Here is a 24,043-nt window from a genome sequence, read left to right on the forward strand (position 1 = left end):
TTTGGAGAAACGTGAAGATTGATTCGACGTTATCGACTACCAAGTTTGAAATGCTTAGGTTGCTCAATGGAGAGTGGTTGTTGCCATGACAACTATGCCTGAAGGGTAAATACAAGCCAACTTCAAGTGGTTTCTGGATAATTTGTCAAACCTAATCCAAGCTATATTAGATGAGATGCACGAGGATGTAATATTTGTAACAAATAAGACACACTAGTGATAAAGTGATTTCAGTTATGTTATGTTAGAGTGTTATTTCATGCTCATTTTTTTTCTAGAAAAAGTCAGTGTCACCAATCAAGAGCAATGGAACAAAGACGACTTCACGATCTAAAAAGCAAGGTGGTTGGGCAGATGAAACACAACAGTCTAATAGAGCGTTCAGCGCGATGTAGGATTTTATAGCTTGTGGTTAACAAACTTTTTGTTTCTTATAAATTGTTTTCAAACTAACTAGAGAAAAGCGATTTTCATCAATTAAACTAAAAAAGCAAGGATCAGGAGAAGGTATCTGTTCTGCAAGTGATTCATCATTCATGAATTTGCATTTGAACAGTCTTGTTTTGTAGAATTTGCAATACCCATAACAGTTCCAGTCACCGACTCAAATGGTGAAGAAGAAGATGAAGTAGCTGTTAGCAGCAACTTGATGAAGTAAGTAACTACATTTCTGAACCTAGTTGGCATTACAACAATTATCTTTTTAGGGAAAATCATAACAGAGTTGCTGCATATAAAGAGCTAAATGCCAACAGTGTTACTAAGCAACACTTGGCCCAGTTTCTAGATGGGGTAGATCTACGTATCCTTACGAAAAACATTCTTCCAGAATCCCAATCAAAAGAAGTACCAGTCTATTGTAGTATTCAATTTGAAGCTGATTACATTTGGAATTGTTACAAATTACATCATGCACCTTTATATATTTCAGGCAGATGTACCATGGAACTGGGATGTACTGTTTGCTGAAATGGTTCCTGACTTAACTCTGGATGGAAAGAAATCTCCCATTTAACACTTTTTTTTGTACAATTTTTTGTATTGTTACAATCTAATACAAAACAACACAACACTATGCAAGTCCCATTGAAACAACTTCCATGGATTTTCCATGAAAATGATGTTCTATTACAGCTTCCAAAACATTTTAATAGCATTCACAATCCCCACATCTGAATAGATAAAATAGAATAGCCCACCAAGAGTAAATGCAGAAAGTCCATAGACAAGGGCAACACCTAATTTTGCCAATGCAGGACCAACCACTTTTGGCCTCACATAGTCAACCACAATGGTCTCCAAACCCCTGAAATATTTCCCAATTTGTATCATGTAAGTTTACTTCAGATAACTCAATTTCTTACCAATGAGCATGTAGTGTGAAAGAAATAGCAAGCAAGTAGTCCATGGCAGCAGATGGAAACATGAATGCTGCAGGAACCAAAGGAACTAGAGAAAGTGCTAAACTTCTTTCTATTGTCCAAAGTCTTGTGTGATCATCTGCTGGCTTGCAAGACGATGTTTCTGCAAGGGATTGATGGCTCATAGTAATTTTTTTCACAGAATTTTGGGATGAAGGCACAATTCTGTTTTCAAAAAACATTTTGTTCCTGTTTGAAAGCGCAGCCAAACAGGGATTTCCAATTGTCATCCGATTCGACAGTCCAACTATTTAATGCAGAAAAATTGCGTTAACGACCCAAAAACGTTTTTATCAGCCTACGGTTAAATACTATTTCCTCGTACGTATATGCATAAAATACAGAAATAATCAATGGAGTTTCCCTAATTAATTTTACCGTGCGAGAATTTGGTAACGGATCAAATCCATACATTTGTCACTGATTAGGTAATTACCTTTCCCAAAATTTCTGCAGAGAGACACCATTGCGGCCATTTTCGATTATTTCTAGCAATAACAGGAGCAGACGAATCTGAAGAAGAGCACCTTGTTCTGATTTGAGGCAATTTCGGACGTTTTACCCGAATAAATTAATAATAAAATATTTTTGGACTGCTCATCATTGACAAGATTTATGAATACATAGCTGCTAGATCGATTTTACTAATATTATTTTTAATGTTAAGGATTTCATGTTAATTAAAAAGATATTTATTTCTTTCTCATAGATGAACAATAACCTCTAACCAACTAGTTTCACAAGCAGAATTTTTAAGTACACTGAACATGACTTTTGTAGAAGATTTCCAGGGCATTGACTTTGTTGGGAGGCAGAAGAATATGTGGCCTTACTGATTTTAAATGCAAAATTGCTTGCTCTGGAGTCCAATTATGTTTCTAAACAATCACAAGGGTTATTGATGGGTTGGCCACAAAAGAGATAAAATCAAACCTTCATTAGGTAACAAGCTACTAATGCAGCACTTCTTGATCGGCCTGCTTTGCAATGTACATATACCACACCCCCATCAGAAATTTTTTTGTTAATGAATTCCACACCCTTAAGAAGCATATCTTGGGGAGGTGCTTCAAACATGTCAACAACAGAAAATCGAATAGCATCAACACCTAACTTTTTCCATTCCTGAAAAAAGAAATTTTAGAAAAGACCCATGGGTAAGCATGAAAGGGATTTGCAAACCTCTGGCTGATGTGTGAGATATTTAACTTCATAATCCTCATTTAGAGAAACAACTGCATTGACTTTTTCTGTTTCAATCAACTGCCCCCAAAAATTGAGAACTCAGGGTAATATGATAAATTTTCTGTGATAATGAGTACCTCTAAAACTGTCTATAGCAGTACCTCTTGAGTTTTGTTTCTTAGAGGCAGTGCTCCCAGAATTACATGATTGTCGACGTGATTATACCACTGTCTAGATGAAATTTTTTCCATCATTACATTATAAGCTAAGGACGGAAAGAATAATACACGGGCAAGGACTGACGACATCTTGTCTAAACAAAAGCTATTCATTAATTTCCTGAATAAAAAATGTTATACATAGATACCAAACCTGGCGACTCCATTGAACGTACATCAAATTCGTTATTTGTTGTGATTTGCAGGTCATAAAATGACGACTATTCGTCTGCTTTGAAGCAGAGGAAGGGAAGGAAAATGACAGACTTTCTATGGCACAGCCAACTGTTTCTGAGTTCTGTGCCCAACTAAATACAAAGTTTGTAGACACGGTATTTCGATTCAAAATTTGTACATGCAGTACAAAACTTTTTTAAAAGTATGTTAATCAGACAACCTAAAGGCTATCGAAGCTGAATTAGGCCATGCATACACGAAGGTTCAATTACCGGTTTTCATCCCTTTGAGCTCGTTCGATGACAAACCGCTCTAAATGTAGACCAAACTAAAGAAAGTCAAATTCCTCTATTGCTTTATGATTCTTTTTCATTGAATTCAGTGTCTGGTGATGAAAACGTGTTGTTGGTAAAACTCCAGCTATATGCCGAACGCACCACAACAGTTGATGATCAAACGTTGCCCATGAGGTTTTCCCGGTAGAAATTAAAACTTCCCTTACGTCTGGGATTGAAGACAAGCCTTCGATTATTTTCGAACTGAGGTAATGCTTATCCTCCGTGTGCCACAGAACTATCAATTCAAACGTGATTTCCGCGTCCCATAAGTCGAATGAAAGCTTTGAACTACGGTTTATGGGTAAAAAAAGGAACACGTTTTTGTTTTTTTCTTACCGGAATATGTATATTTTTTCATCAACTAGAGCATCAACTTTAAACTAAATAGCATAAGCCTCTTGGCAATTCTATTAATTGCTTTAAATCTCACATAGGACACTTGGCGAAGATAATGTGGGCCAAAATGTTGCCTCTGCGAGGCCCGATTTCGTTTTCTCGTAGTCGGTAAGTCTAATTATTCTGCACGCGTTTTCCATGTTTTGCTCTCTCCACTAGCCACTACCAGGTAAGGCTTATCGTACGTACTTCCGCAGTAAACGAGAAAGTATGATGTGGCTCTTTTTCCTTTTTTCGTTTTCTTTTCGAAATTAAGGCAACTGAAACCGCTAACTGGTGGTTCTCCGTACATGATCAAGCTTTGCAATGCAACCAACTGCCGTTCGAATTGATCTACATGTCCTGGTTGAGTCCAATGAATTTGGTACTGCGGTTAGTTTTCGCCAATGTGATGATCGATCAACGAAAAAATTCAAAGAAAGCCATTGCATCCTGCCGAATCAATGCCAGGAAATGTTAAAACGAGGGCGTACGACATATTCCAGTAAACCACAAAAAAAAGAAGACCGTAGCAGATGGATTGCTTGGTTTGAGAAGGTGGAGCCAAGCTTTTCAACTTAATATAAATAGACAGTGATGCAATCATATTGGTATCAGTCTTTCAGTTCTATTTCAAAGCACCTGCACCGAGATCCTGATACAAAGACCTACAAATTCTGACGAAAACATAACCAATACTTCTTTTCAAAATGAAACGCGGAACTTCTCAGGTAAGTTATGATGATGGCTTTTCATTGTTTAGCATGTAAACTTTAAGCACTGTTAGAAAATACCACAAATGAATTAAACATTTGATTTGTAATCCAAAAATTTGTTTTCCAACAGCAGTTCTTTGCCCCGATCCTGTTGGGTGTGGTCTTCTTAGGTCTTTTTGGATTTGCGTTCACTTTAGCATCGGAAACCAATGTAGAGGGTGTTAGCATCGATCGCAGAGCCGAAAACTTGAAGAACCAGACGGAGGCCCGCGATCATCACAGTGGTCACGGATATAACCAACAAGGATACAACGGTGGATATTATCCATCCAAATCGTATGAGAAGAGTAAGCGGCCAAAGCCAAGCTATGGAGCACCAAAACCCCAATCACCTAAATCGCAATATGGCCCGCCCAAGTCCAACTACGAGGCTCCAGCTTATGGGCATCCTTCTCCATCCTACAATCCACCAGCCTATAGCTCACCTTCCTACAGCCCACCTTCCTACAGTCCACCGTCTTACAGTGCCCCATCTTATAGCCCACCGTCTTACAGCGCTCCTTCTTACAGCCCCCCATCATACAGCCCTCCATCCTACTCCCCTCCATCTTACAGTCCACCATCTTACAGTCCACCATCTTACAGTTCTCCAGCCTACAATCCTCCAGCTCCCACGTACACAGAAGCCCCATATTCTGCGCCTCACGCTAGCTACGACTCCCCAGCCTATTCTTCTCCAGCTTACCCAGAAGCACCTGCTTATTCAGCACCAGCTTACGCTCCTCCAGCATACAGCGAGCAATCTTATCCTCAACAATATTCTGAACCGGAATACCCTTACAAAAGCATATCGGAATCAAACAAACCAGGCAGTCAGGGAGCCTCCAATAACGACAACGGCTTTGCCAATTTCGAGGATTTCTTTAAGCAAACCATCAAATTTCGACAATTTTAAGTTGAAGATGAAAAATGATTTCTACGAATTTTTAAGCGTAACTGAATCTTCGAGATGAAGAGCCGGTTTTTTTTCGAAAACTTGATTGAGGAAATTATGTCAGTCTTATATAATCATTTCGTTACTGTTGCTTCTAATGATACTAGTTCCGCTTCATTTTGTGTTTCCGCAATTCTGTACGTTATTGTTTATTGAATAAACATAAAGTACATCAAACATCCAGCCTTGATCTTATTTTTCCCATTTCGAATTAGGGAATGAACCAAAAATCGTAATCTACAGCATGTCAGTTATAAATTTCTATGCTGCACCTGCCTCAAAACGAATAAGTCTTTAAAGTTAGGCCTTGAAAGACCATAAAAAATGTTGTAAGGCTCAGTAATAAAGATTAAACGAAAATTTGCCTCGTCTAATAGAAGAAAAAAAGTAAAAATTTCAAAAACAGTTAGGGAAAAAAATACAGTCAGTGCCTTTGAACTACCTGAAACTATAATTAATGCTTTCCCTATCGGGGAAACTAAAGAAACATGCGAAGAAGTACGATCAAAGGATTTTTGGGGACAGCAAAAATCACTTTCAGCTTCATAAAGATTTCAAATACTAAAATATCGAGTAAAAAAAAAACAGGATTGACGGGATATAAATGTAATATGACATGACAGGTTAAACAAAACATAGACAGCGTTTTACTGTAGCAGCTTCATCTCCTCGCCAATCACATAAAAAATGGTAACTAGATATACCTTATCGAACAATTGATAAGCAAGAGTAATACTTGATAGCAGAACTGGATTTGAGTTCATTTACTAACATAGACCATCAGTGAACAAGTATTTGGTAAATCTATTATCCCAGTTTCGTTTTTAGCTGATATTTTAAGAGTAAGTTCAAATAGGAAAAAAATCTTTACTGCTTTCTCCTCCCAATAGGAAATTCACTTTGAACACGGAGATGTCCAGCGATGATGAGGACTCGCGAACAATGTCATTTCAATAGCGCAGTATCAGAACAGCCCATACGATACGCTTTATACGGTCATTTTCAGTCTCAAGATAGAAAATACGAGAACCACTTTTGAACTACCTTGAACTATAATTAATGTTTTTCCTGTTGAGGAACTCTAGAAATATGAAAGAAGTAAGGTCAAATAATTTAACTAAGTTAATGTTGTTGTATGTAATATTGTTTAAAAAGTTTAATGTGAAGTCAAGTTACCGCCTCATAAATACTTTAAATACTAAAAAATCGAAGCAAAAAGAATAGGCTTGACAGGATACAAAAACAATGTGACATAGTAATTCTTTAAAAAAAACATAAACAACATTTTACCGTAACAGCTCCATTTCTTCGGCAATCACATTCAAAAATGATAACTAAATACGATATCAAGCAACTGATAAGCAGAGTAATACTTGATAGCAGAACTGTATTTTACCATTTACTAACAAAGACCATCAGTGAACAAGTATTTGCTAAATCTATTGTCCCAGTTTCGTTTTTAGCTGATATTTTAAGAGTAAGTTCTAATAGGAAAAATCTTAACTGTTTTCTCCTCCAAATAGGAAATTCGCTTCGAACAGGGAGACGTCGCCCAACGACGACATTAGGGATCACGAACAATGTCATTTCTGCCATTCACAGACTCATTTGAATTCTTTTTCGGAGTCATACTCTCAATCGTGTTCGGAATTGTATTTCGAGATATCATCTTCAGCACAACATCGAAAATAATACACGTTTCGAACGGAAGCAATGAACTCGTTCAAGTGAGAATCAGAGACAATGGGGTAAATCAACAAGAGACCCTTGCAACTCTGCTACCCGGAGAAGTCAACATACACAGATCAACCGGATGGACGAATGACGCTAGTTTAACAGTCTGTGTTTTCGTGAAATTCGAAGACAACACTGAAGAATCGATTAACACGGAGAACAATCGAAGTATAATCATTAAGCCGAACAAAAGGCTCGTCGAGGCAAAATACGAACCCTGGTTCAAGGCAGCTCTATCTTTTAGACGGGCTGATTCAAGCATTTGGCGGGATAAGGGGAATATCTGTCACAAGCCCAGATGTGGGGCAGCAACTTGCATGTGTTAAAATGTAAATGAAAGCCTGCGATTATTTAGAGTGAATAGTGCATAGTGAACAAGAATTCAGGAAACTAAAAAAAAACGGCGTTCATTTTGTGTGGGTTGTAAATTATGAAACAAATACAACTCTTTTGGGGCATACAACAACTCATATATACTTAACTTAACCAGCATATCCAAAGCCTCCTCTGTGGCTATTCTTCCTGTTTGTTCTTTATAACATTTGACTCCATAGCATTTCAAAACTCTTATGTGCTAGATCGCAACCTAAAAATGTGCGACATGATTTTGAAATATTTCCAGAAGAAGTTTTCTTGGCTTGGCCGAACCGTAAATGATGACAGTTCCAGTAACGAGCACAGTGGAAGGAACTCGGATGGAAGCTGCAATTTTTCGCACTGTGATGACGATTTTTACCAAGAGGACAATTTCAACAGTTACAGTCAAGTAGAAGACTTGGGAGAAGATGTCGAGTTCCACCGAAGGGAACGGAACTCGCAGTTCGAGCTACGAGGAATGTTCTTTGAAAACTACAAGGCCGGCGCACACTATTGATAATACCGAAGCACCGAACCTAACCAATCATTATAAGAAGAAAAACTCCCCTGCACAAAACACCAAAAAGCATGTGAAATTAAGAGTTAGAAGTAGCAGTCTGCGAACGGAACAGAAGGAAGAAAAGAAGAATAAAATAAAGGGAGAATCTCGGGTACCAATAACGAAAGAGCCTACTTCAAGTCGCTTTACTCTTCGGCTCCCCTGGCATTGGTAACGGGGATTCTACCTTTATTTTATTCTTCTTTTCTTCTCGTTAAATTATGACAAGTAATTAAATATCACACTGGTAGCACAGTCAATCAGCATTCTTTTGCCACCAGTGAATGAATTAATTACGTGAATGGACGTACAGTTTGTCTGCCACATTTTGTAGCGCAGTATCAGAACAGCCCATACGATACGCTTTATACGGTCATTTTCAGTCTCAAGATAGAAAATACGAGAACCACTTTTGAACTACCTTGAACTATAATTAATGTTTTTCCTGTTGAGGAACTCTAGAAATATGAAAGAAGTAAGCTCAAAAAATTTAACTAAGTTAATGTTGTTGTATGTAATATTGTTTAAAAAGTTTAATGTGAAGTCAAGTTACCGCCTCATAAATACTTTAAATACTAAAAAATCGAAGCAAAAAGAATAGGCTTGACAGGATACAAAAACAATGTGACATAATAATTCTTTAAAAAAAACATAAACAACATTTTACCGTAACAGCTCCATTTCTTCGACAATCACATTCAAAAATGATAACTAAATACGATATCAAGCAACTGATAAGCAGAGTAATACTTGATAGCAGAACTGTATTTTACCATTTACTAACAAAGACCATCAGTGAACAAGTATTTGCTAAATCTATTGTCCCAGTTTCGTTTTTAGCTGATATTTTAAGAGTAAGTTCTAATAGGAAAAATCTTAACTGTTTTCTCCTCCAAATAGGAAATTCGCTTCGAACAGGGAGACGTCGCCCAACGACGACATTAGGGATCACGAACAATGTCATTTCTGTCATTCACAGACGCATTCGGATTCGTTTTCGGAGTCATACTCTCAATCGTGTTCGGAATTGTAATTCGAGATATCATCTTCAGCACAACATCGAAAATAATACACGTTTCGAACGGAAGCAATGAACTCGTTCAAGTGAGAATCAGAGACAATGGGGTAAATCAACAAGAGACCCTTACAAATCTGCCACCCGGAGAAGTCCACAGACACAGATCAACCGGATGGACGAATGACGCTAGTTTAACAGTCTGTGTTTCCGTGAGATTCGAAGACAACACTGAAGAGTCGATTAACACACAGAACAATCGAAATATAATCATTATGGCGGACAGAGTGCTCATCGAGGCATAATACGAACCGTGGTACGAAGCAGCTCTATATTTTAGACGGGTTGATTCAAGCATTTGGCGGGATAAGGGGAATATCTGTCACAAGCCCAGATGTGGGGCAGCAACTTGCATGTGTTAAAATGTAAATGAAAGCCTGCGATTATTCAGAGTGAATAGTGCATAGTGAACAAGAATTCGGGAAACTAAAAAAAAACCGCGTTCATTTTGTGTGTGTTGTAAATTATGAAACAAATACAACTCTTTTTGGACATTAAATAATACATATACAGTATATTTAATTAACCAGCATCTCCAAAGCTTCCTCTGTGGCTATGATAGCCGGTTCAGACTTTATAAAAACTTCAATAGACAAAATAGGCAGAACTACAGCTTTTTGAAGAGCAGTCGATTCCATCTATTGCAATTACGCCACATATTTTGCAATCAGTTCATTTCCGTCTTTGGACTTTAACTTTCTGTACGACCGTTACGGAAATAACTGGGAAGCAACAAATACAATCAGTTTCTGAACAGACAATTGTGACCACAGTCAGGCTGTGGCTTGTGCGTTTCTCATTTGAAGTGCATCTAATTCGGTTTTTTTAACATCTCAACAGTCGTAAAGCGATCCATTTAAATTACGGAAAATTGGTAAAACGCTTTCAACAGTACCTTTTTCATATTCTTCCTTCTTGTCCCTTACAACATTTGACTCCATAGCATTCCAAAACTCTTGTGTGCTAGATCGAAACCTAAAAATGTGCGACAAGTTTTTGAAATATCTCGAAAAGAAGTTTTCTTGCTTTGGCCAAACCGTAAATGACGACGGTTCCAGTGATGAGCACAGTGGAAGAAACTCGGATGGAAGCTGCAATTCTTCACACAGTGATGACGATTTTTACCAAGAGGACAGTTTCAAGAGCTACAGTGAAGGAGAAAACTCGGGAGAAGATGTTGTGGAGTCCACCGGGCGGAACGGAACTCGCAGTTCGAGCTACGAAGAATGTTCTTCGAAAACTACAGGATCGACGCACACTATTGAAAATACCGAAGCACCGGGCTTAACCGATCATTATAAGAAGAAAAAGTCGCCTACACAAAACACCAAGAAGCATGTGAAAATAAGGGTTGGAAGTAGCACTCTGAGAACGGAGCAGGAGGATCAACAAAAATCACCAAATTTCGAAAAACGTCGACCGTCGAAAATCCGGAGACATTTCCCCCCTCGAAGCGGATGGTTTAAATACTTTACTCAGATCTGCTACGCTTACCGTGCTCTTCTTCTTGATGCGCGTGATGTATTTACCAGTGTCCGTCTTCGTCATAGTCCAGATACGACACAGTCAGCGCATTTGCTCACCAGCCAAATTAGCGAATCGGCCGATTTCCACTTGACCCAATCGTAACGATGGATCTTTGTTCTCCTTGGACCTTTTGGAACCGGACCCCGATCCAGGACGTTCTCTCAAAGTATCCGATGTTGCATCCTTTTTATTAAATATTTAAATTAATCAAGTTTTATTTACAAGTTTTTATTTACAAATAGATATCGGATGAAAGTGCATACCAATCCTCGAACCACAACTTCTTCGAAAGCGTCATCGGAATCGAATGAATCAATGAAACTGTCGTGGTCGTGATCAAAAAGTGTCACGGAAGCTGCGGCACTGCGCTGGACTGCAACCGTGGATTAATGACTTCGTAAAGCGCTTTGTAATGATGATCGTCGGCCAGATCATCGCTTTCGCCTGAATCAACCTTCAATCAAAAAGAGGTAAATATGTGAAAGACGTAGCAGATAGCAACAAAAGAATATAAACAGTAAAGAGTCATTGGTCCCGTTCATTTTGAATATTCATTGTTATTTGTATTGAATTTATATACACATTAGAGAATAAAAAATTATTTGAAAATGTTTGTTTTATTTTGCTTATTTTAAAATAAGGGTTGCAATATTTATATAAAGCATTTTGAAATAAAAGGGGTGGATAGGAGGGTTTTGGGAAGGTTTTGGGAGGCGGGAGCTCCAGTGGAGCTTGTCAGGAGTGTCACCGGGAGCCCGCAGGGATCCGTTTAGGAATGAAATAGGCATTCCCTAGGATGTCCCGGCCCTCCCACGCAATACTCCATAGGAGCTCCCACGGCACGTTTTGTGCCGTCTGGGTACCAAGTTTGAAATGCTTAGGTTGCTCAATGGAGAGTGGTTGTTGCCATGACAACTATGCCTGAAGGGTAAATACAAGCCAACTTCCAGTGGTTTCTGGATAATTTGTCAAACCTAATCCAAGCTATATTAGATGAGATGCACGAGGATGTAATATTTGTAACAAATAAGACACACTAGTGATAAAGTGATTTCAGTTATGTTATGTCAGAGTGTTATTTCATGCTCATTTTTTTTCTAGAAAAAGTCAGTGTCACCAATCAAGAGCAATGGAACAAAGACGACCTCACGATCTAAAAAGCAAGGTGGTTGGGCAGATGAAACACAACAGTCTAATAGAGCGTTCAGCGCGATGTAGGATTTTATAGCTTGTGGTTAACAAACTTTTTGTTTCTTATAAATTGTTTTCAAACTAACTAGAGAAAAGCGATTTTCATCAATTAAACTAAAAAAGCAAGGATCAGGAGAAGGTATCTGTTCTGCAAGTGATTCATCATTCATGAATTTGCATTTGAACAATCTTGTTTTGTAGAATTTGCAATACCCATAACAGTTCCAGTCACCGACTCAAATGGTGAAGAAGAAGATGAAGTAGCTGTTAGCAGCAACTTGATGAAGTAAGTAACTACATTTCTGAACCTAGTTGGCATTACAACAATTATCTTTTTAGGGAAAATCATAACAGAGTTGCTGCATATAAAGAGCTAAATGCCAACAGTGTTACTAAGCAACACTTGGCCCAGTTTCTAGATGGGGTAGATCTACGTATCCTTACGAAAAACATTCTACCAGAATCCCAATCAAAAGAAGTACCAGTCTATTGTAGTATTCAATTTGAAGCTGATTACATTTGGAATTGTTACAAATTACATCATGCACCTTTATATATTTCAGGCAGATGTACCATGGAACTGGGATGTACTGTTTGCTGAAATGGTTCCTGACTTAACTCTGGATGGAAAGAAATCTCCCATTTAACACTTTTTTTTGTACAACATTTTGTATTGCTACAATCTAATACAAAACAACACAACACTATGCAAGTCCCATTGAAACAACTTCCATGGATTTTCCATGAAAATGATGTTCTATTACAGCTTCCAAAACATTTTAATAGCATTCACAATCCCCACATCTGAATAGATAAAATAGAATAGCCCACCAAGAGTAAATGCAGAAAGTCCATAGACAAGGGCAACACCTAATTTTGCCAATGCAGGACCAACCACTTTTGGCCTCACATAGTCAACCACAATGGTCTCCAAACCCCTGAAATATTTCCCAATTTGTATCATGTAAGTTTACTTCAGATAACTCAATTTCTTACCAATGAGCATGTAGTGTGAAAGAAATAGCAAGCAAGTAGTCCATGGCAGCAGATGGAAACATGAATGCTGCAGGAACCAAAGGAACTAGAGAAAGTGCTAAACTTCTTTCTATTGTCCAAAGTCTTGTGTGATCATCTGCTGGCTTGCAAGACGATGTTTCTGCAAGGGATTGATGGCTCATAGTAATTTTTTTCACAGAATTTTGGGATGAAGGCACAATTCTGTTTTCAAAAAACATTTTGTTCCTGTTTGAAAGCGCAGCCAAACAGGGATTTCCAATTGTCATCCGATTCGACAGTCCAACTATTTAATGCAGAAAAATTGCGTTAACGACCCAAAAACGTTTTTATCAGCCTACGGTTAAATACTATTTCCTCGTACGTATATGCATAAAATACAGAAATAATCAATGGAGTTTCCCTAATTAATTTTACCGTGCAAGAATTTGGTAACGGATCAAATCCATACATTTGTCACTGATTAGGTAATTACCTTTCCCAAAATTTCTGCAGAGACACCATTGCGGCCATTTTCGATTATTATTATTATTAAACATAGGTGTCGCTGGCCATGGCTGGTTGCCACTGGTGACAGTTTACGGGTCGTTGTATACGTCCCTTGCACACCTTTGCTTCGGTTTATTGATTGTTTTTGTAGTAGAATGTAAACATTTACACAGAGAAATAACAAGGAGAACAAGGAAGAGGGAGGGGAATATACACTTTGCCCTGCGTGCTACTAGATTCTTTCAATTAATTTTGTTTCCATTAGGAAGGCTGTGAGGTATCGTATTATTTTCTCTTGGGTGTGTTTAGGGATTGAATTTTTCAGTCCTAGTAGTGTTGGTGCTTCCAGAGGGACGCTGAGGGGTCTAAGCTTTGCTTCCATTTTGTTTCTTGCCGCATTGTATTGTTGACAGTGGAGGAGTACGTGGGCTGTGTCTTCTTGTGCTGGGCATCCGTGTGGGCAAATATCCGGGGTTTCTGCTTCGATTCTGCTGATAAAGTGGTTGAGTCTGTTGTGACCACTACGAAGGCGTATCAAGGCGGTTTGTATGAACCTTTTTTTGTGGTTGTGTCAAGGTTGAAAACCGAAGGCCTCTCTGTTGACCACTGCCATATTCGATGAAGATAGTTTCAGTCTACCGAACGTGATTTCCCTGTGGTTTGATTTAGCAGCTGCTAAATTTTGATTAATGTCTATTTTGTTTCTTAGTGTGTTTCCACTGTGAGCTTGGCATTTCTGGATGTTTGTGGCCAGTTGGTCAGCAACTTCGTTTCCTGGTATCCCAGCATGTGATGGTATCCACATCAGTATGATTTTAATTCCTGACGAGTTGAGGTAGAAAATCTGTTTTATGATTTCAGGTATAACTGGGCTGGATCCCCATTTGAAGTTTGATAGTGCTTGGACTGCGGACTTGGAGTCAGAAAATATGGTTGTAGATTCAACTTCTTGATTGTTGAGGTAGTAGAGGGCCTGTCTAATGGCATATAGTTCAGCGTTGAAACTATTCGTAAATTTTTGGAGTAACCAGGCTTTTTCTTCTTTCAGTTTAGGGATATAGAAGGCGCAGCTGGCAATTTTTTTAACTTCACATACTGAGCCATCAGTGTAGATTTCTAGGTGGTTGATGTCTTGATTGGGCCTTCGAGAGTTGAATATTTGGTTTGTTTGGGGTGAGTTTTGGGCTTGCTTTTTTGTGAGTGGGAAGAAGGACGTGGGGATGTAGAAGTGTTTCCATGGTGGGAGTGGTTCGACTTCTGGTGTGTGAGCGACTAGATTTTTAACAAGGTTTTTACCAGTTGGGTCCATCTTCCTTATGTAGATGATGGCTGAAGGGGTGCCGTTAGGTTTCCACTCTTTCTGGGTTTTCTTTAGTTGTTGGATGGTACTGTAGGCCGGGTTCCATGGTTTTTCGTTTAGTTTGAGTAAGTAACTGTATGCGAGTTGGTCCCACCTGTCTTTAACAGGGTAGATGCCGGTTTCGATGTTTAGGAGAGCTTTGGGGGTTGATTTAAAGCAGCCTAGGATGATGCGGAGGATCTGATTTTGGGCCTGTTCTAATTTTCCCAGTCTCGTTTTGGATATTGTTGACAGTATGAAGAATCCGTAGTCGTAGATGCTCCGGACCATGGCTTTGAATATTCGGATGAGTAGTGGGATTTTTAAGGTGTTTTTTCCATAGGTTAGCATTCTTATTAGGTTGGCCCTCCTGCTCATTTTATTGATGGTGTTGTTGATTTGCGTTTCCCAATTCATTTTTGCGTCGAATATCATTCCGAGGAACTTGTGTTGTTTCACTTCCTTGATGGTGGCTCCGCTGAGATTGAGTTTAAGTGCTGGTTCCTCGATTCTTCTTTTATTAAAGGTGAGTGCGGCACATTTGTCCACTGAGAATTGGAATTTCCATTTAAAGGCCCATTCTTCTATTTTTTTCAGTTGGTTTTGAAGAGGGGTTTCTGCAGCTTTTTTGGTTTTTGTTGTAGTGTAAATCGCTACGTCGTCCGCAAACAGTGACACTTCACATCCCTTATCTGGCGTCGGGAAGTCAGCTAGCATGACGTTGAAGAGAAGGGGGCTTAATACGCTTCCCTGAGGTACTCCTTTGGAGATTGCTCTCTCTTCCGATAGGTGATTATTTACCTTGATCCGGATGCTTCTTCCGGTAAGAAATTCTTTTAACCATTTAAGCATATGGCCTTTAACCATTGCTTTTGTCAGTTTGAACAGGATCCCTTCTATCCAGGTGTTATCATATGCCTTGGAGATGTCCAGGAAGATTGCGGTTGTTGAGCACCTGTTGTTAAATCCGGATTTGATTGAGGATTCAAGTCGAATTAGGTTGTCTGTGGTAGTGCAGCCTCTTCTGAATCCGGTTTGGAATTTCGGGAGTATACCCAGGTGATCTAAGTGTCATTTTAATCTATTGTTAATCATTTTTTCCATAACTTTCCCCATGCATGACGTCAATGAAATCGGCCTGTACGATTCTGCTTCCCCAGGAGGTTTATTTAGCTTGAGAATAGGTGCTACGGTGGCGCATTTCCAGTTTTTTGGGACAAATCCTTGCCGGAACATTGTGTTAAGTATTCTTAGGAGATTCTTTCTGTTTTCCAGGTTTAAATTTTTTAGCATTCTGTTATGTATTTTGTCCATGCCGACCGCTTTGTCCGATAGGTTCGAGAGGCTCTTTGATAATTCTTGGATGCTGAAGTCAGAGTTTAGAGGATCCGGGTCCGTTTTCTTAATGTTTTTATCAATTTCCATTTCCATCTCAGGGGCAGTTGAATTAGGTTGATCGTTAACACTAATCGGGGAGAACTGGTCGAGGAAGATGTTTGCCTTTTCTAGTGGGTCTTCTGTCCTCGCACCATTGGGTTTGTTTAGTGGTGTGTTAACAAATTCTCTTCGTCCGTTCATCATTGCTTTTGAGAATGTCCAGAATTTTGAGGCATTTCCTTCGTCTAGAGTTTCAATATGGCGTTTCCATGATTTGTTCTTTGCTGCCTGGATAGTCCTTTTCTTTATTGCTTCCATTTTGTTAAGGTACATTTTGTCAGTTTGGATGAGGGTGGAGCGCCATAACTTATAGGCTTTTCTTGCGTTTTTTACTGCGACGCTGCATTCTTTAGACCACCATGGTTTTTGTGCCTCTCGGGGAGGTGTGCCAGTCCTAGGGGCGAAGTATTTGTTGGTGGCTTTAATTAGTGCGTCGTAGAAGGTGTTGTACATACTGCCAAGGTTTTGGGCCACTTGGGTGTTTTCATTTAATAAGTTTATTAGTTCTTCATTCCACTGCTGCCATTTGTTGTCATCGAATTTCCATACTTGTCTTGGTAGTGTGTGGGTTGTAGTGTTTATCCGAACTTCAATCATAACGGGCAGATGATCACTTCCCCAGTAAGGTCCTGTCGCGATAGATGTATTGGTTGCAATGTTGGGGGTGCATAGAGTTAGATCGATTGTTGCGCGTCGGTTACTTGTCAAGCATGGTCTTGTACCGAGATTCTTAGGTGTTGTTAGTATGAATTTATCGTCGCTGAGTAAATATTGCTTCAAGTTTCTTCCAGAAGTGTTTGGATGGTATCCGTCTTCCCATAGATCAGCATGGGCGTTGAGATCGCCCCCCACGATGGCGCTATTCCCTGTGTAGGTAAGTATGTTTTCTAGTTGTTCATATTTGCAGCGGTTCCCGTTTGGACAGTATGCTGTTATCACCTCCAATCTTTCGTCATTTTTTAGTTTAATTGACACACCGATTGATTCTAGGTCTTCATGTGTTGGAACATCTATTGCTGTGGCTTGGACGTTCTTCTTGGTAAGTATGGCTACTCCTCCTCCTTGTGTTGGGCGATTTAAGACAAACGAGTTGTATGCAGAAAAGGACACTTTATATTCGTCTCTCCAATGGGTTTCATTAAGTAGAACAATATGCGGGTTGTGGTAACGTAATTGGTTTCTGAATTCTTCTAGTCTTGCTCTGTAAAGTCCTCTAGCGTTCCATTGTATAATTTTTAGTGGTGTGGTCATGGTTTAACAGCTTTTTTTGGTGGCTCAGTTCCAGATTTGTTTAGGGCTGTTGATTGTACTCTTTTACCCTGGTTCTTTGTTGACTCATTTGACTGATGGCCAGTCTCTTTTTGCAAGGCTTTTTCTTTCTGTCTGGCTATCCTATCATTTCTGTCTTGGATAAACATTTCGTACATTAGAGTCAAGCGGTTGTCGAGACTGGTGAATCCGGTTGTCATCTGCGTTTCAAGTTTTAGGATCGGCTCTATTACTTGTTTTATTGTGCTGATTTTCCTTTCAACTTCTTTCAACCTGTTTTCGATTGAACTTGGTATACTTGGGCTTTCTGCAGCTAGCTGGAGTTCGACTACTTTCGCTTTGAGTTGGTCTATTTCTTGCTTGAGTGTCGTGTCTAAATTCATCCTATGTTCTTCCGTGTTTATGTTTGTCTTATTTATAGGTTCCTTGGGTACTTGTGCTGTACTGGAATGGATTCTGCCGGCTTCTGTTACCGAGAGGTTGTGGTCGTAAGCGTACTTGATTATTTTTTGTTTGTTAGCAAATATAGGACATTTTGCTGTTCCAGCTGCATGATCAGATTTGCAGCAAGTCGGACATTTTGGTGGATTTGTGCATTGGCTGTACGTGTCGTGGGCGCTGGAGCAGGATCTGCAAGCTATATCATTGGTGCATATTTCTTCAGGGTGACCAAATTTCCAGCATTTTCGGCATAAGGACGGTCTGGGTATGTATTTTTTCACCGTGAAAATTTCGTGGGCAATGGTGACTTCGCGTGGTAGCGTACTGATGCTGAAGTACAGTGTGACCAGAGGTAAGTTAGTTAATGTTTTGTTTGTGTCACGAGATGTAAACCTTTTCACTTTAATTACACTTTGGTCAGATAATAACTCTAATAGTTCTTCTTCACTGTTGTTTGTCGAAAAATTATATATATCACCCCTCTAACTTCTTGTTCTGATTTGCAGAGCGAGCACGAGATTGCATGTTCGTTCACTAGTTTCGTGTTGAGTAGGGTGGTTTTCTGTATATGCGTGGATGGGTAGATGTACAACTCTCCACGTTGAGTCCATTTCGTTCCCGGTCTTACTTGTTCTATTGCGTCGATGAGTGCTGTAATGAAGTTCTTCTTCGCAGTGAGGTTCATTGCTCGAAACGAGTATGGTTCCTCAGCTAGCTTAACGATTATCGGGGCTCCGCTTGTTGGATTGCTTGGATGGTACGGGATATTGGGATTTGGTCTTGAGTTGTGTCTTAGAGTGCTTTTTCTCTTCAGATGTGTCATCGGGGTGGTAATATCGTCGATGGACTCGGATTCGCAGGTGGAGCTGGACGTCCCCTCGTAATCCTCGTTGTCCTCCATGGTACTTCGGTAGCAAGGCAGGTACACCCCCTTTTTTTTTTTTTTTTTTTTTTTTTTCTTTTGCAGTAGTCGTAAGGACGTCAGTTCACTATCACTTCAGGAAGGAGACTGGCGGCCATTTTCGATTATTTCTAGCAATAACAGGAGCAGACGAATCTGAAGAAGAGCACCTTGTTCTGATTTGAGGCAATTTCGGACGTTTTACCCGAATAAATTAATAATAAAATATTTTTGGACTGCTCATCATTGACAAGATTTATGAATACATAGCTGCTAGATCGATTTTACTAATATTATTTTTAATGTTAAGGATTTCATGTTAATTAAAAAGATATTTATTTCTTTCTCATAGATGAACAATAACCTCTAACCAACTAGTTTCACAAACAGAATTTTTAAGTACACTGAACATGACTTTTGTAGAAGATTTCCAGGGCATTGACTTTGTTGGGAGGCAGAAGAATATGTGGCCTTACTGATTTTAAATGCAAAATTACTTGCTCTGGAGTCCAATTATGTTTCTAAACAATCACAAGGGTTATTGATGGGTTGGCCACAAAAGAGATAAAATCAAACCTTCATTAGGTAACAAGCTACTAGTGCAGCACTTCTTGATCGGCCTGCTTTGCAATGTACATATACCACACCCCCATCAGAAATTTTTTTGTTAATGAATTCCACACCCTTAAGAAGCATATCTTGGGGAGGTGCTTCAAACATGTCAACAACAGAAAATCGAATAGCATCAACACCTAACTTTTTCCACTCCTGAAAAAAGAAATTTTAGAAAAGACCCATGGGTAAGCATGAAAGGGATTTGCAAACCTCTGGCTGATGTGTGAGATATTTAACTTCATAATCTTCATTTAGAGAAACAACTGTGTTGACTTTTTCTGTTTCAATCAACTGCCCCCAAAAATTGAGAACTCAGGGTAATATGATAAATCTTCTGTGATAATGAGTACCTCTAAAACTGTCTATAGCAGTACCTCTTGAGTTTTGTTTCTTAGAGGCAGTGCTCCCAGAATTACATGATTGTCGACGTGATTATACCACTGTCTAGATGAAATTTTTTCCATCATTACATTATAAGCTAAGGACGGAAAGAATAATACACGGGCAAGGACTGACGACATCTTGTCTAAACAAAAGCTATTCATTAATTTCCTGAATAAAAAATTTTATACATAGATACCAAACCTGGCGACTCCATTGAACGTACATCAAATTCGTTATTTGTTGTGATTTGCAGGTCATAAAATGACGACTATTCGTCTGCTTTGAAGCAGAGGAAGGGAAGGAAAAAGACAGACTTTCTATGGCACAGCCAACTGTTTCTGAGTTCTGTGCCCAACTGAATACAAAGTTTGTAGACACGGTATTTCGATTCAAAATTTGTACATGCAGTACAAAACTTTTTTAAAAGTATGTTAATCAGACAACCTAAAGGCTATCGAAGCTGAATTAGGCCATGCATACACGAAGGTTCAATTACCGGTTTTCATCCCTTTGAGCTCGTTCGATGACAAACCGCTCTAAATGTAGACCAAACTAAAGAAAGTCAAATTCCTCTATTGCTTTATGATTCTTTTTCATTGAATTCAGTGTCTGGTGATGAAAACGTGTTGTTGGTAAAACTCCAGCTATATGCCGAACGCACCACAACAGTTGATGATCAAACGTTGCCCATGAGGTTTTCCCGGTAGAAATTAAAACTTCCCTTACGTCTGGGATTGAAGACAAGCCTTCGATTATTTTCGAACTGAGGTAATGCTTATCCACCGTGTGCCACAGAACTATCAATTCAAACGTGATTTCCGCGTCAAGTCGAACGAAAGCTTTGAACTACGGTTTATGGGTAAAAAAAGGAACACGTTTTTGTTTTTTTCTTACCGGAATATGTGTATTTTTTCATCAACTAGAGCATCAACTTTAAACTAAATAGCATAAGCCTCTTGGCAATTCTATTAATTGCTTTAAATCTCACACAGGACACTTGGCGAAGATAATGTGGGCCAAAATGTTGCCTCTGCGAGGCCCGATTTCGTTTTCTCGTAGTCGGTAAGTCTAATTATTTTGCACGCGTTTTCCATGTTTTGCTCTCTCCACTAGCCACTACCAGGTAAGGCTTATCGTACGTACTTCCGCAGTAAACGAGAAAGTATGATGTGGCTCTTTTTCCTTTTTTCGTTTTCTTTTCGAAATTAAGGCAACTGAAACCGCTAACTGGTGGTTCTCCGTACATGATCAAGCTTTGCAATGCAACCAACTGCCGTTCGAATTGATCTACATGTCCTGGTTGAGTCCAATGAATTTGGTACTGCGGTTAGTTTTCGCCAATGTGATGATCGATCAACGAAAAAATTCAAAGAAAACCATTGCATCCTGCCGAATCAATGCCAGGAAATGTTAAAACGAGGGCGTACGACATATTCCAGTAAATCACTTTGATCAGCCACAAAAAAAGAAGACCGTAGCAGATGGATTGCTTGGTTTGAGAAGGTGGAGCCAAGCTTTTCAACTTAATATAAATAGACAGTGATGCAATCATATTGGTATCAGTCTTTCAGTTCTATTTCAAAGCACCTGCACCGAGATCCTGATACAAAGACCTACAAATTCTGACGAAAACATAACCAATACTTCTTTTCAAAATGAAACGCGGACTCTTCTTAGACAAAAATCGTTATCTACAGCATGTCAGTTATAAATTTCTATGCTGCACCTGCCTCAAAACGAATAAGTCTTTAAAGTTAGGCCTTGAAAGACCATAAAAAATGTTGTAAGGCTCAGTAATAAAGATTAAACGAAAATTTGCCTCGTCTAATAAAAGAAAAAAAGTAAAAATTTCAAAAACAGTTAGGGAAAAAAATACAGTCAGTGCCTTTGAACTACCTGAAACTATAATTAATGTTTTCCCTATCGGGGAAACTAAAGAAACATGCGAAGAAGTACGATCAAAGGATTTTTGGGGACAGCAAAAATCACTTTCAGCTTCATAAAGATTTCAAATACTAAAATATCGAGTAAAAAAAAAACAGGATTGACGGGATATAAATGTAATATGACATGACAGGTTAAACAAAACATAGACAGCGTTTTACTGTAGCAGCTTCATCTCCTCGCCAATCACATAAAAAATGGTAACTAGATATACCTTATCGAACAATTGATAAGCAAGAGTAATACTTGATAGCAGAACTGGATTTGAGTTCATTTACTAACATAGACCATCAGTGAACAAGTATTTGGTAAATCTATTATCCCAGTTTCGTTTTTAGCTGATATTTTAAGAGTAAGTTCAAATAGGAAAAAAATCTTTACTGCTTTCTCCTCCCAATAGGAAATTCACTTTGAACACGGAGACCTCGTCCAACGATGATGAGGACTCGCGAACAATGTCATTTCAGTAGCACAGTATCAGAACAGCCCATACGAAACGCTTTATACGGTCATTTTCAGTCTCAAGATAGAAAATACGAGAACCACTTTTGAACTACCTTGAACTATAATTAATGTTTTTCCTGTTGAGGAACTCTAGAAATATGAAAGAAGTAAGGTCAAAAAATTTAACTAAGTTAATGTTGTTGTATGTAATATTGTTTAAAAAGTTTAATGTGAAGTCAAGTTACCGCCTCATAAATACTTTGAATACTAAAAAATCGAAGCAAAAAGAATAGGCTTGACAGGATACAAAAACAATGTGACATAATAATTCTTTAAAAAAAACATAAACAACATTTTACCGTAACAGCTCCATTTCTTCGGCAATCACATTCAAAAATGATAACTAAATACGATATCAAGCAACTGATAAGCAGAGTAATACTTGATAGCAGAACTGTATTTTACCATTTACTAACAAAGACCATCAGTGAACAAGTATTTGCTAAATCTATTGTCCCAGTTTCGTTTTTAGCTGATATTTTAAGAGTAAGTTCTAATAGGAAAAATCTTAACTGTTTTCTCCTCCAAATAGGAAATTCGCTTCGAACAGGGAGACCTCGCCCAACGACGACATTAGGGATCGAAGTATAATCATTAAGCCGAACAAAAGGCTCGTCGAGGCAAAATACGAATCCTGGTTCAAGGCAGCTCTATCTTTTAGACGGTCTGATTCAAGCATTTGGCGGGATAAGGGGAATATCTGTCACAAGCCCAGATGTGGGGCAGCAACTTGCATGTGTTAAAATGTAAATGAAAGCCTGCGATTATTTAGAGTGAATAGTGCATAGTGAACAAGAATTCGGGAAACTAAAAAAAAACGGCGTTCATTTTGTGTGTGTTACAAATTATGAAACAAATACAACTCTTTTGGGGCATACAACAACTCATATATTGTAACGATATTAAAAGACATAGTCTAGAAAAGAATAAATAAATAAATTAAAGAAATAGCGTTGCTCGTATGTCGCCCTAAAACCCCTGAGACTAGACGAGACTGTTCTTGAATGACCTACAAAAACTAGTGTAGGGATGATTCTTTGTTAGCCAATCGTGAGTCTTACGACATTGAATATTACAAGATAAAAGGGGGTGACGAAGTGAGTAGGGGATTCTATTCTATTCTATTCTATTCTGTTTTTGAGTTGGTCGGTTGGTGCAACGCTAGTTTGGTGATGGTTTGGTGTTTGTGCTGGCGGTGTTGGTTTTGAAGAGAGAAGTTAGAAAGAAGAAAGAGAGATTCACAGAGAGAGAGATTCGGTTTTAGTTAGTCTATCGGGATTGAATTGGTTTTGTGACAATCGGAGTTTGTTCGGGCAGTGTTGGGTTGAAAGTTTAAGTGTATCTGCGCGTCCGTACCCCCTTTTTGTGTAGTGTAGAGGCCCGGGGGGCCTGGCATGTTAGACTTCGGGTCTGTAGTAAATTAATACCAGACCGAAGAATAACTATCGAGACGAACCGGTGGCCTAAAACGCGCTTCAATCCCGTTACAAATACGGAAGAAAAAGATCCCCGGCGCATTGTGTGCTTGCGTCCAAGTGCGCGTTACAATATACTTAACTTAACCAGCATATCCAAAGCCTCCTCTGTGGCTATTCTTCCTGTTTGTTCCTTATAACATTTGACTCCATAGCATTCCAAAACTCTTGTGTGCTAGATCGCAACCTAAAAATGTGCGACATGATTTTGAAATATTTCCAGAAGAAGTTTTCTTGCCTTGGCCGAACCGTAAATGATGACAGTTCCAGTAACGAGCACAGTGGAAGGACTCGGATGGAAGCTGCAATTTTTCGCACTGTGATGACGATTTTTACCAAGAGGACAATTTCAACAGTTACAGTC

At 38.9% G+C, this 24,043-nt stretch overlaps 7 protein-coding genes and 2 long non-coding RNA genes across 20 annotated transcripts; 5 read left to right on the forward strand and 4 right to left on the reverse strand.

Annotated features, from left to right (window-relative positions):
* Positions 1-17: 17 nt before the first annotated feature.
* Positions 18-1,075, forward strand: LOC130690190 (intraflagellar transport protein 43 homolog A-like). 2 transcript variants are annotated; one of them, XM_057513197.2, is made up of 6 exons: positions 18-187; positions 279-391; positions 458-507; positions 570-654; positions 708-862; positions 932-1,075. In XM_057513197.2, exons 1-6 carry the CDS (start codon positions 176-178, stop codon positions 967-969), a joined length of 453 nt encoding a protein of 150 aa, XP_057369180.1. In that variant the 5' UTR covers positions 18-175; the 3' UTR covers positions 970-1,075. The 2 variants fall into 2 exon arrangements, with proteins under 2 accessions (XP_057369180.1, XP_057369179.1); XM_057513196.2 differs by having other exon boundaries at positions 19-187; positions 708-846.
* On the reverse strand, positions 1,074-1,951 carry LOC130690187 (succinate dehydrogenase [ubiquinone] cytochrome b small subunit, mitochondrial-like). The gene is made up of 3 exons (XM_057513193.2): positions 1,858-1,951; positions 1,365-1,668; positions 1,074-1,306 (listed from the first exon to the last, which is right to left on the reverse strand). The coding sequence occupies exons 1-3, from the start codon at positions 1,895-1,897 to the stop codon at positions 1,129-1,131; spliced, it is 522 nt and encodes a 173-aa protein (XP_057369176.1). The 5' UTR covers positions 1,898-1,951; the 3' UTR covers positions 1,074-1,128.
* A 155-nt stretch (positions 1,952-2,106) lies between these two features.
* On the reverse strand, positions 2,107-3,138 carry LOC130690179 (phosphatidylglycerophosphatase and protein-tyrosine phosphatase 1-like). 2 transcript variants are annotated; one of them, XM_057513182.2, is made up of 5 exons: positions 3,001-3,109; positions 2,768-2,919; positions 2,604-2,684; positions 2,355-2,546; positions 2,107-2,299 (listed from the first exon to the last, which is right to left on the reverse strand). In XM_057513182.2, exons 2-5 carry the CDS (start codon positions 2,912-2,914, stop codon positions 2,174-2,176), a joined length of 546 nt encoding a protein of 181 aa, XP_057369165.1. In that variant the 5' UTR covers positions 2,915-2,919; positions 3,001-3,109; the 3' UTR covers positions 2,107-2,173. The 2 variants fall into 2 exon arrangements, with proteins under 2 accessions (XP_057369165.1, XP_057369164.1); XM_057513181.2 differs by having other exon boundaries at positions 2,108-2,299; positions 2,979-3,138.
* Positions 3,139-4,320: 1,182 nt separating this feature from the next.
* LOC130690155 (DNA-directed RNA polymerase II subunit RPB1-like) lies at positions 4,321-5,545 on the forward strand. 6 transcript variants are annotated; one of them, XM_059495556.1, is made up of 4 exons: positions 4,323-4,445; positions 4,561-4,915; positions 4,976-5,034; positions 5,065-5,544. In XM_059495556.1, the coding sequence occupies exons 1-4, from the start codon at positions 4,425-4,427 to the stop codon at positions 5,383-5,385; spliced, it is 756 nt and encodes a 251-aa protein (XP_059351539.1). In that variant the 5' UTR covers positions 4,323-4,424; the 3' UTR covers positions 5,386-5,544. The 6 variants fall into 6 exon arrangements, with proteins under 6 accessions (XP_057369129.1, XP_059351539.1, XP_059351537.1 ...); XM_059495554.1 differs by having other exon boundaries at positions 4,561-5,034; positions 5,065-5,545; XM_057513149.2 differs by having other exon boundaries at positions 4,561-4,990; positions 5,066-5,544.
* Positions 5,546-6,205: 660 nt separating this feature from the next.
* On the forward strand, positions 6,206-7,941 carry LOC130690223 (uncharacterized). The gene is made up of 3 exons (XR_009000910.2): positions 6,206-6,222; positions 6,315-6,522; positions 6,948-7,941. It is a non-coding gene; the product is annotated as an uncharacterized LOC130690223 (long non-coding RNA).
* A 3,653-nt stretch (positions 7,942-11,594) lies between these two features.
* On the forward strand, positions 11,595-12,570 carry LOC130690189 (intraflagellar transport protein 43 homolog A-like). The gene is made up of 6 exons (XM_057513195.2): positions 11,595-11,686; positions 11,778-11,890; positions 11,957-12,006; positions 12,069-12,153; positions 12,207-12,345; positions 12,431-12,570. Exons 1-6 carry the CDS (start codon positions 11,675-11,677, stop codon positions 12,512-12,514), a joined length of 483 nt encoding a protein of 160 aa, XP_057369178.1. The 5' UTR covers positions 11,595-11,674; the 3' UTR covers positions 12,515-12,570.
* Positions 12,569-13,437, reverse strand: LOC130689462 (succinate dehydrogenase [ubiquinone] cytochrome b small subunit, mitochondrial-like). Its single transcript, XM_057512410.2, has 3 exons — positions 13,357-13,437; positions 12,864-13,167; positions 12,569-12,805 (listed from the first exon to the last, which is right to left on the reverse strand). The coding sequence occupies exons 1-3, from the start codon at positions 13,418-13,420 to the stop codon at positions 12,628-12,630; spliced, it is 546 nt and encodes a 181-aa protein (XP_057368393.1). The 5' UTR covers positions 13,421-13,437; the 3' UTR covers positions 12,569-12,627.
* An 83-nt stretch (positions 13,438-13,520) lies between these two features.
* On the forward strand, positions 13,521-19,019 carry LOC130690214 (uncharacterized). Of its 5 annotated transcripts, none has more exons than XR_009000896.2 (7): positions 13,521-14,165; positions 14,232-14,331; positions 14,419-15,235; positions 15,307-15,532; positions 15,589-18,613; positions 18,671-18,778; positions 18,858-19,019. It is a non-coding gene; the product is annotated as an uncharacterized LOC130690214 (long non-coding RNA). The 5 variants fall into 5 exon arrangements; XR_009421357.1 differs by having other exon boundaries at positions 15,589-17,185; positions 17,936-18,613; positions 18,671-19,019; XR_009000899.2 differs by having other exon boundaries at positions 15,589-17,020; positions 17,137-18,613; positions 18,671-19,019.
* Positions 19,020-19,106: 87 nt separating this feature from the next.
* Positions 19,107-20,099, reverse strand: LOC130690180 (phosphatidylglycerophosphatase and protein-tyrosine phosphatase 1-like). The gene is made up of 5 exons (XM_057513183.2): positions 19,958-20,099; positions 19,747-19,898; positions 19,583-19,663; positions 19,334-19,525; positions 19,107-19,278 (listed from the first exon to the last, which is right to left on the reverse strand). Exons 1-5 carry the CDS (start codon positions 19,968-19,970, stop codon positions 19,153-19,155), a joined length of 564 nt encoding a protein of 187 aa, XP_057369166.1. The 5' UTR covers positions 19,971-20,099; the 3' UTR covers positions 19,107-19,152.
* Between the last annotated feature and the right edge of the window lie 3,944 nt (positions 20,100-24,043).

The sequence above is a fragment of the Daphnia carinata genome, chromosome 6, assembly GCF_022539665.2.
Source record: "Daphnia carinata strain CSIRO-1 chromosome 6, CSIRO_AGI_Dcar_HiC_V3, whole genome shotgun sequence".
Taxonomy (NCBI): Eukaryota; Metazoa; Arthropoda; class Branchiopoda; order Diplostraca; family Daphniidae; genus Daphnia; species Daphnia carinata.

Bases quoted from the DNA above. Each gene is read 5' to 3' on its own strand.
- LOC130690190 (XM_057513196.2), top strand. The intron at 508-569 runs GTATCTGTTCTG...CTTGTTTTGTAG, and splicing joins AAAGCAAGGATCAGGAGAAG to AATTTGCAATACCCATAACA. The intron at 655-707 runs GTAAGTAACTAC...TTATCTTTTTAG, and splicing joins GTTAGCAGCAACTTGATGAA to GGAAAATCATAACAGAGTTG.
- LOC130690187 (XM_057513193.2), bottom strand. From the start codon at position 1,897: ATGGCCGCAATGGTGTCTCTCTGCAGAAATTTTGGGAAAG. The intron at 1,669-1,857 runs GTAATTACCTAA...TGCATTAAATAG, and splicing joins CTGCAGAAATTTTGGGAAAG to TTGGACTGTCGAATCGGATG. The intron at 1,307-1,364 runs GTAAGAAATTGA...GAAATATTTCAG, and splicing joins TTCACACTACATGCTCATTG to GGGTTTGGAGACCATTGTGG.
- LOC130690179 (XM_057513181.2), bottom strand. The intron at 2,685-2,767 runs GTACTGCTATAG...TTTTGGGGGCAG, and splicing joins TAAGAAACAAAACTCAAGAG to TTGATTGAAACAGAAAAAGT. The intron at 2,300-2,354 runs GTTTGATTTTAT...GTGATTGTTTAG, and splicing joins TAGCTTGTTACCTAATGAAG to AAACATAATTGGACTCCAGA.
- LOC130690155 (XM_057513145.2), top strand. From the start codon at position 4,425: ATGAAACGCGGAACTTCTCAG. The intron at 4,446-4,560 runs GTAAGTTATGAT...GTTTTCCAACAG, and splicing joins TGAAACGCGGAACTTCTCAG to CAGTTCTTTGCCCCGATCCT.
- LOC130690189 (XM_057513195.2), top strand. The intron at 11,891-11,956 runs GTAGGATTTTAT...CAAACTAACTAG, and splicing joins AATAGAGCGTTCAGCGCGAT to AGAAAAGCGATTTTCATCAA. The intron at 12,154-12,206 runs GTAAGTAACTAC...TTATCTTTTTAG, and splicing joins GTTAGCAGCAACTTGATGAA to GGAAAATCATAACAGAGTTG.
- LOC130689462 (XM_057512410.2), bottom strand. From the start codon at position 13,420: ATGTTTAATAATAATAATAATCGAAAATGGCCGCAATGGTGTCTCTGC. The intron at 13,168-13,356 runs GTAATTACCTAA...TGCATTAAATAG, and splicing joins CTGCAGAAATTTTGGGAAAG to TTGGACTGTCGAATCGGATG. The intron at 12,806-12,863 runs GTAAGAAATTGA...GAAATATTTCAG, and splicing joins TTCACACTACATGCTCATTG to GGGTTTGGAGACCATTGTGG.
- LOC130690180 (XM_057513183.2), bottom strand. The intron at 19,664-19,746 runs GTACTGCTATAG...TTTTGGGGGCAG, and splicing joins TAAGAAACAAAACTCAAGAG to TTGATTGAAACAGAAAAAGT. The intron at 19,279-19,333 runs GTTTGATTTTAT...GTGATTGTTTAG, and splicing joins TAGCTTGTTACCTAATGAAG to AAACATAATTGGACTCCAGA.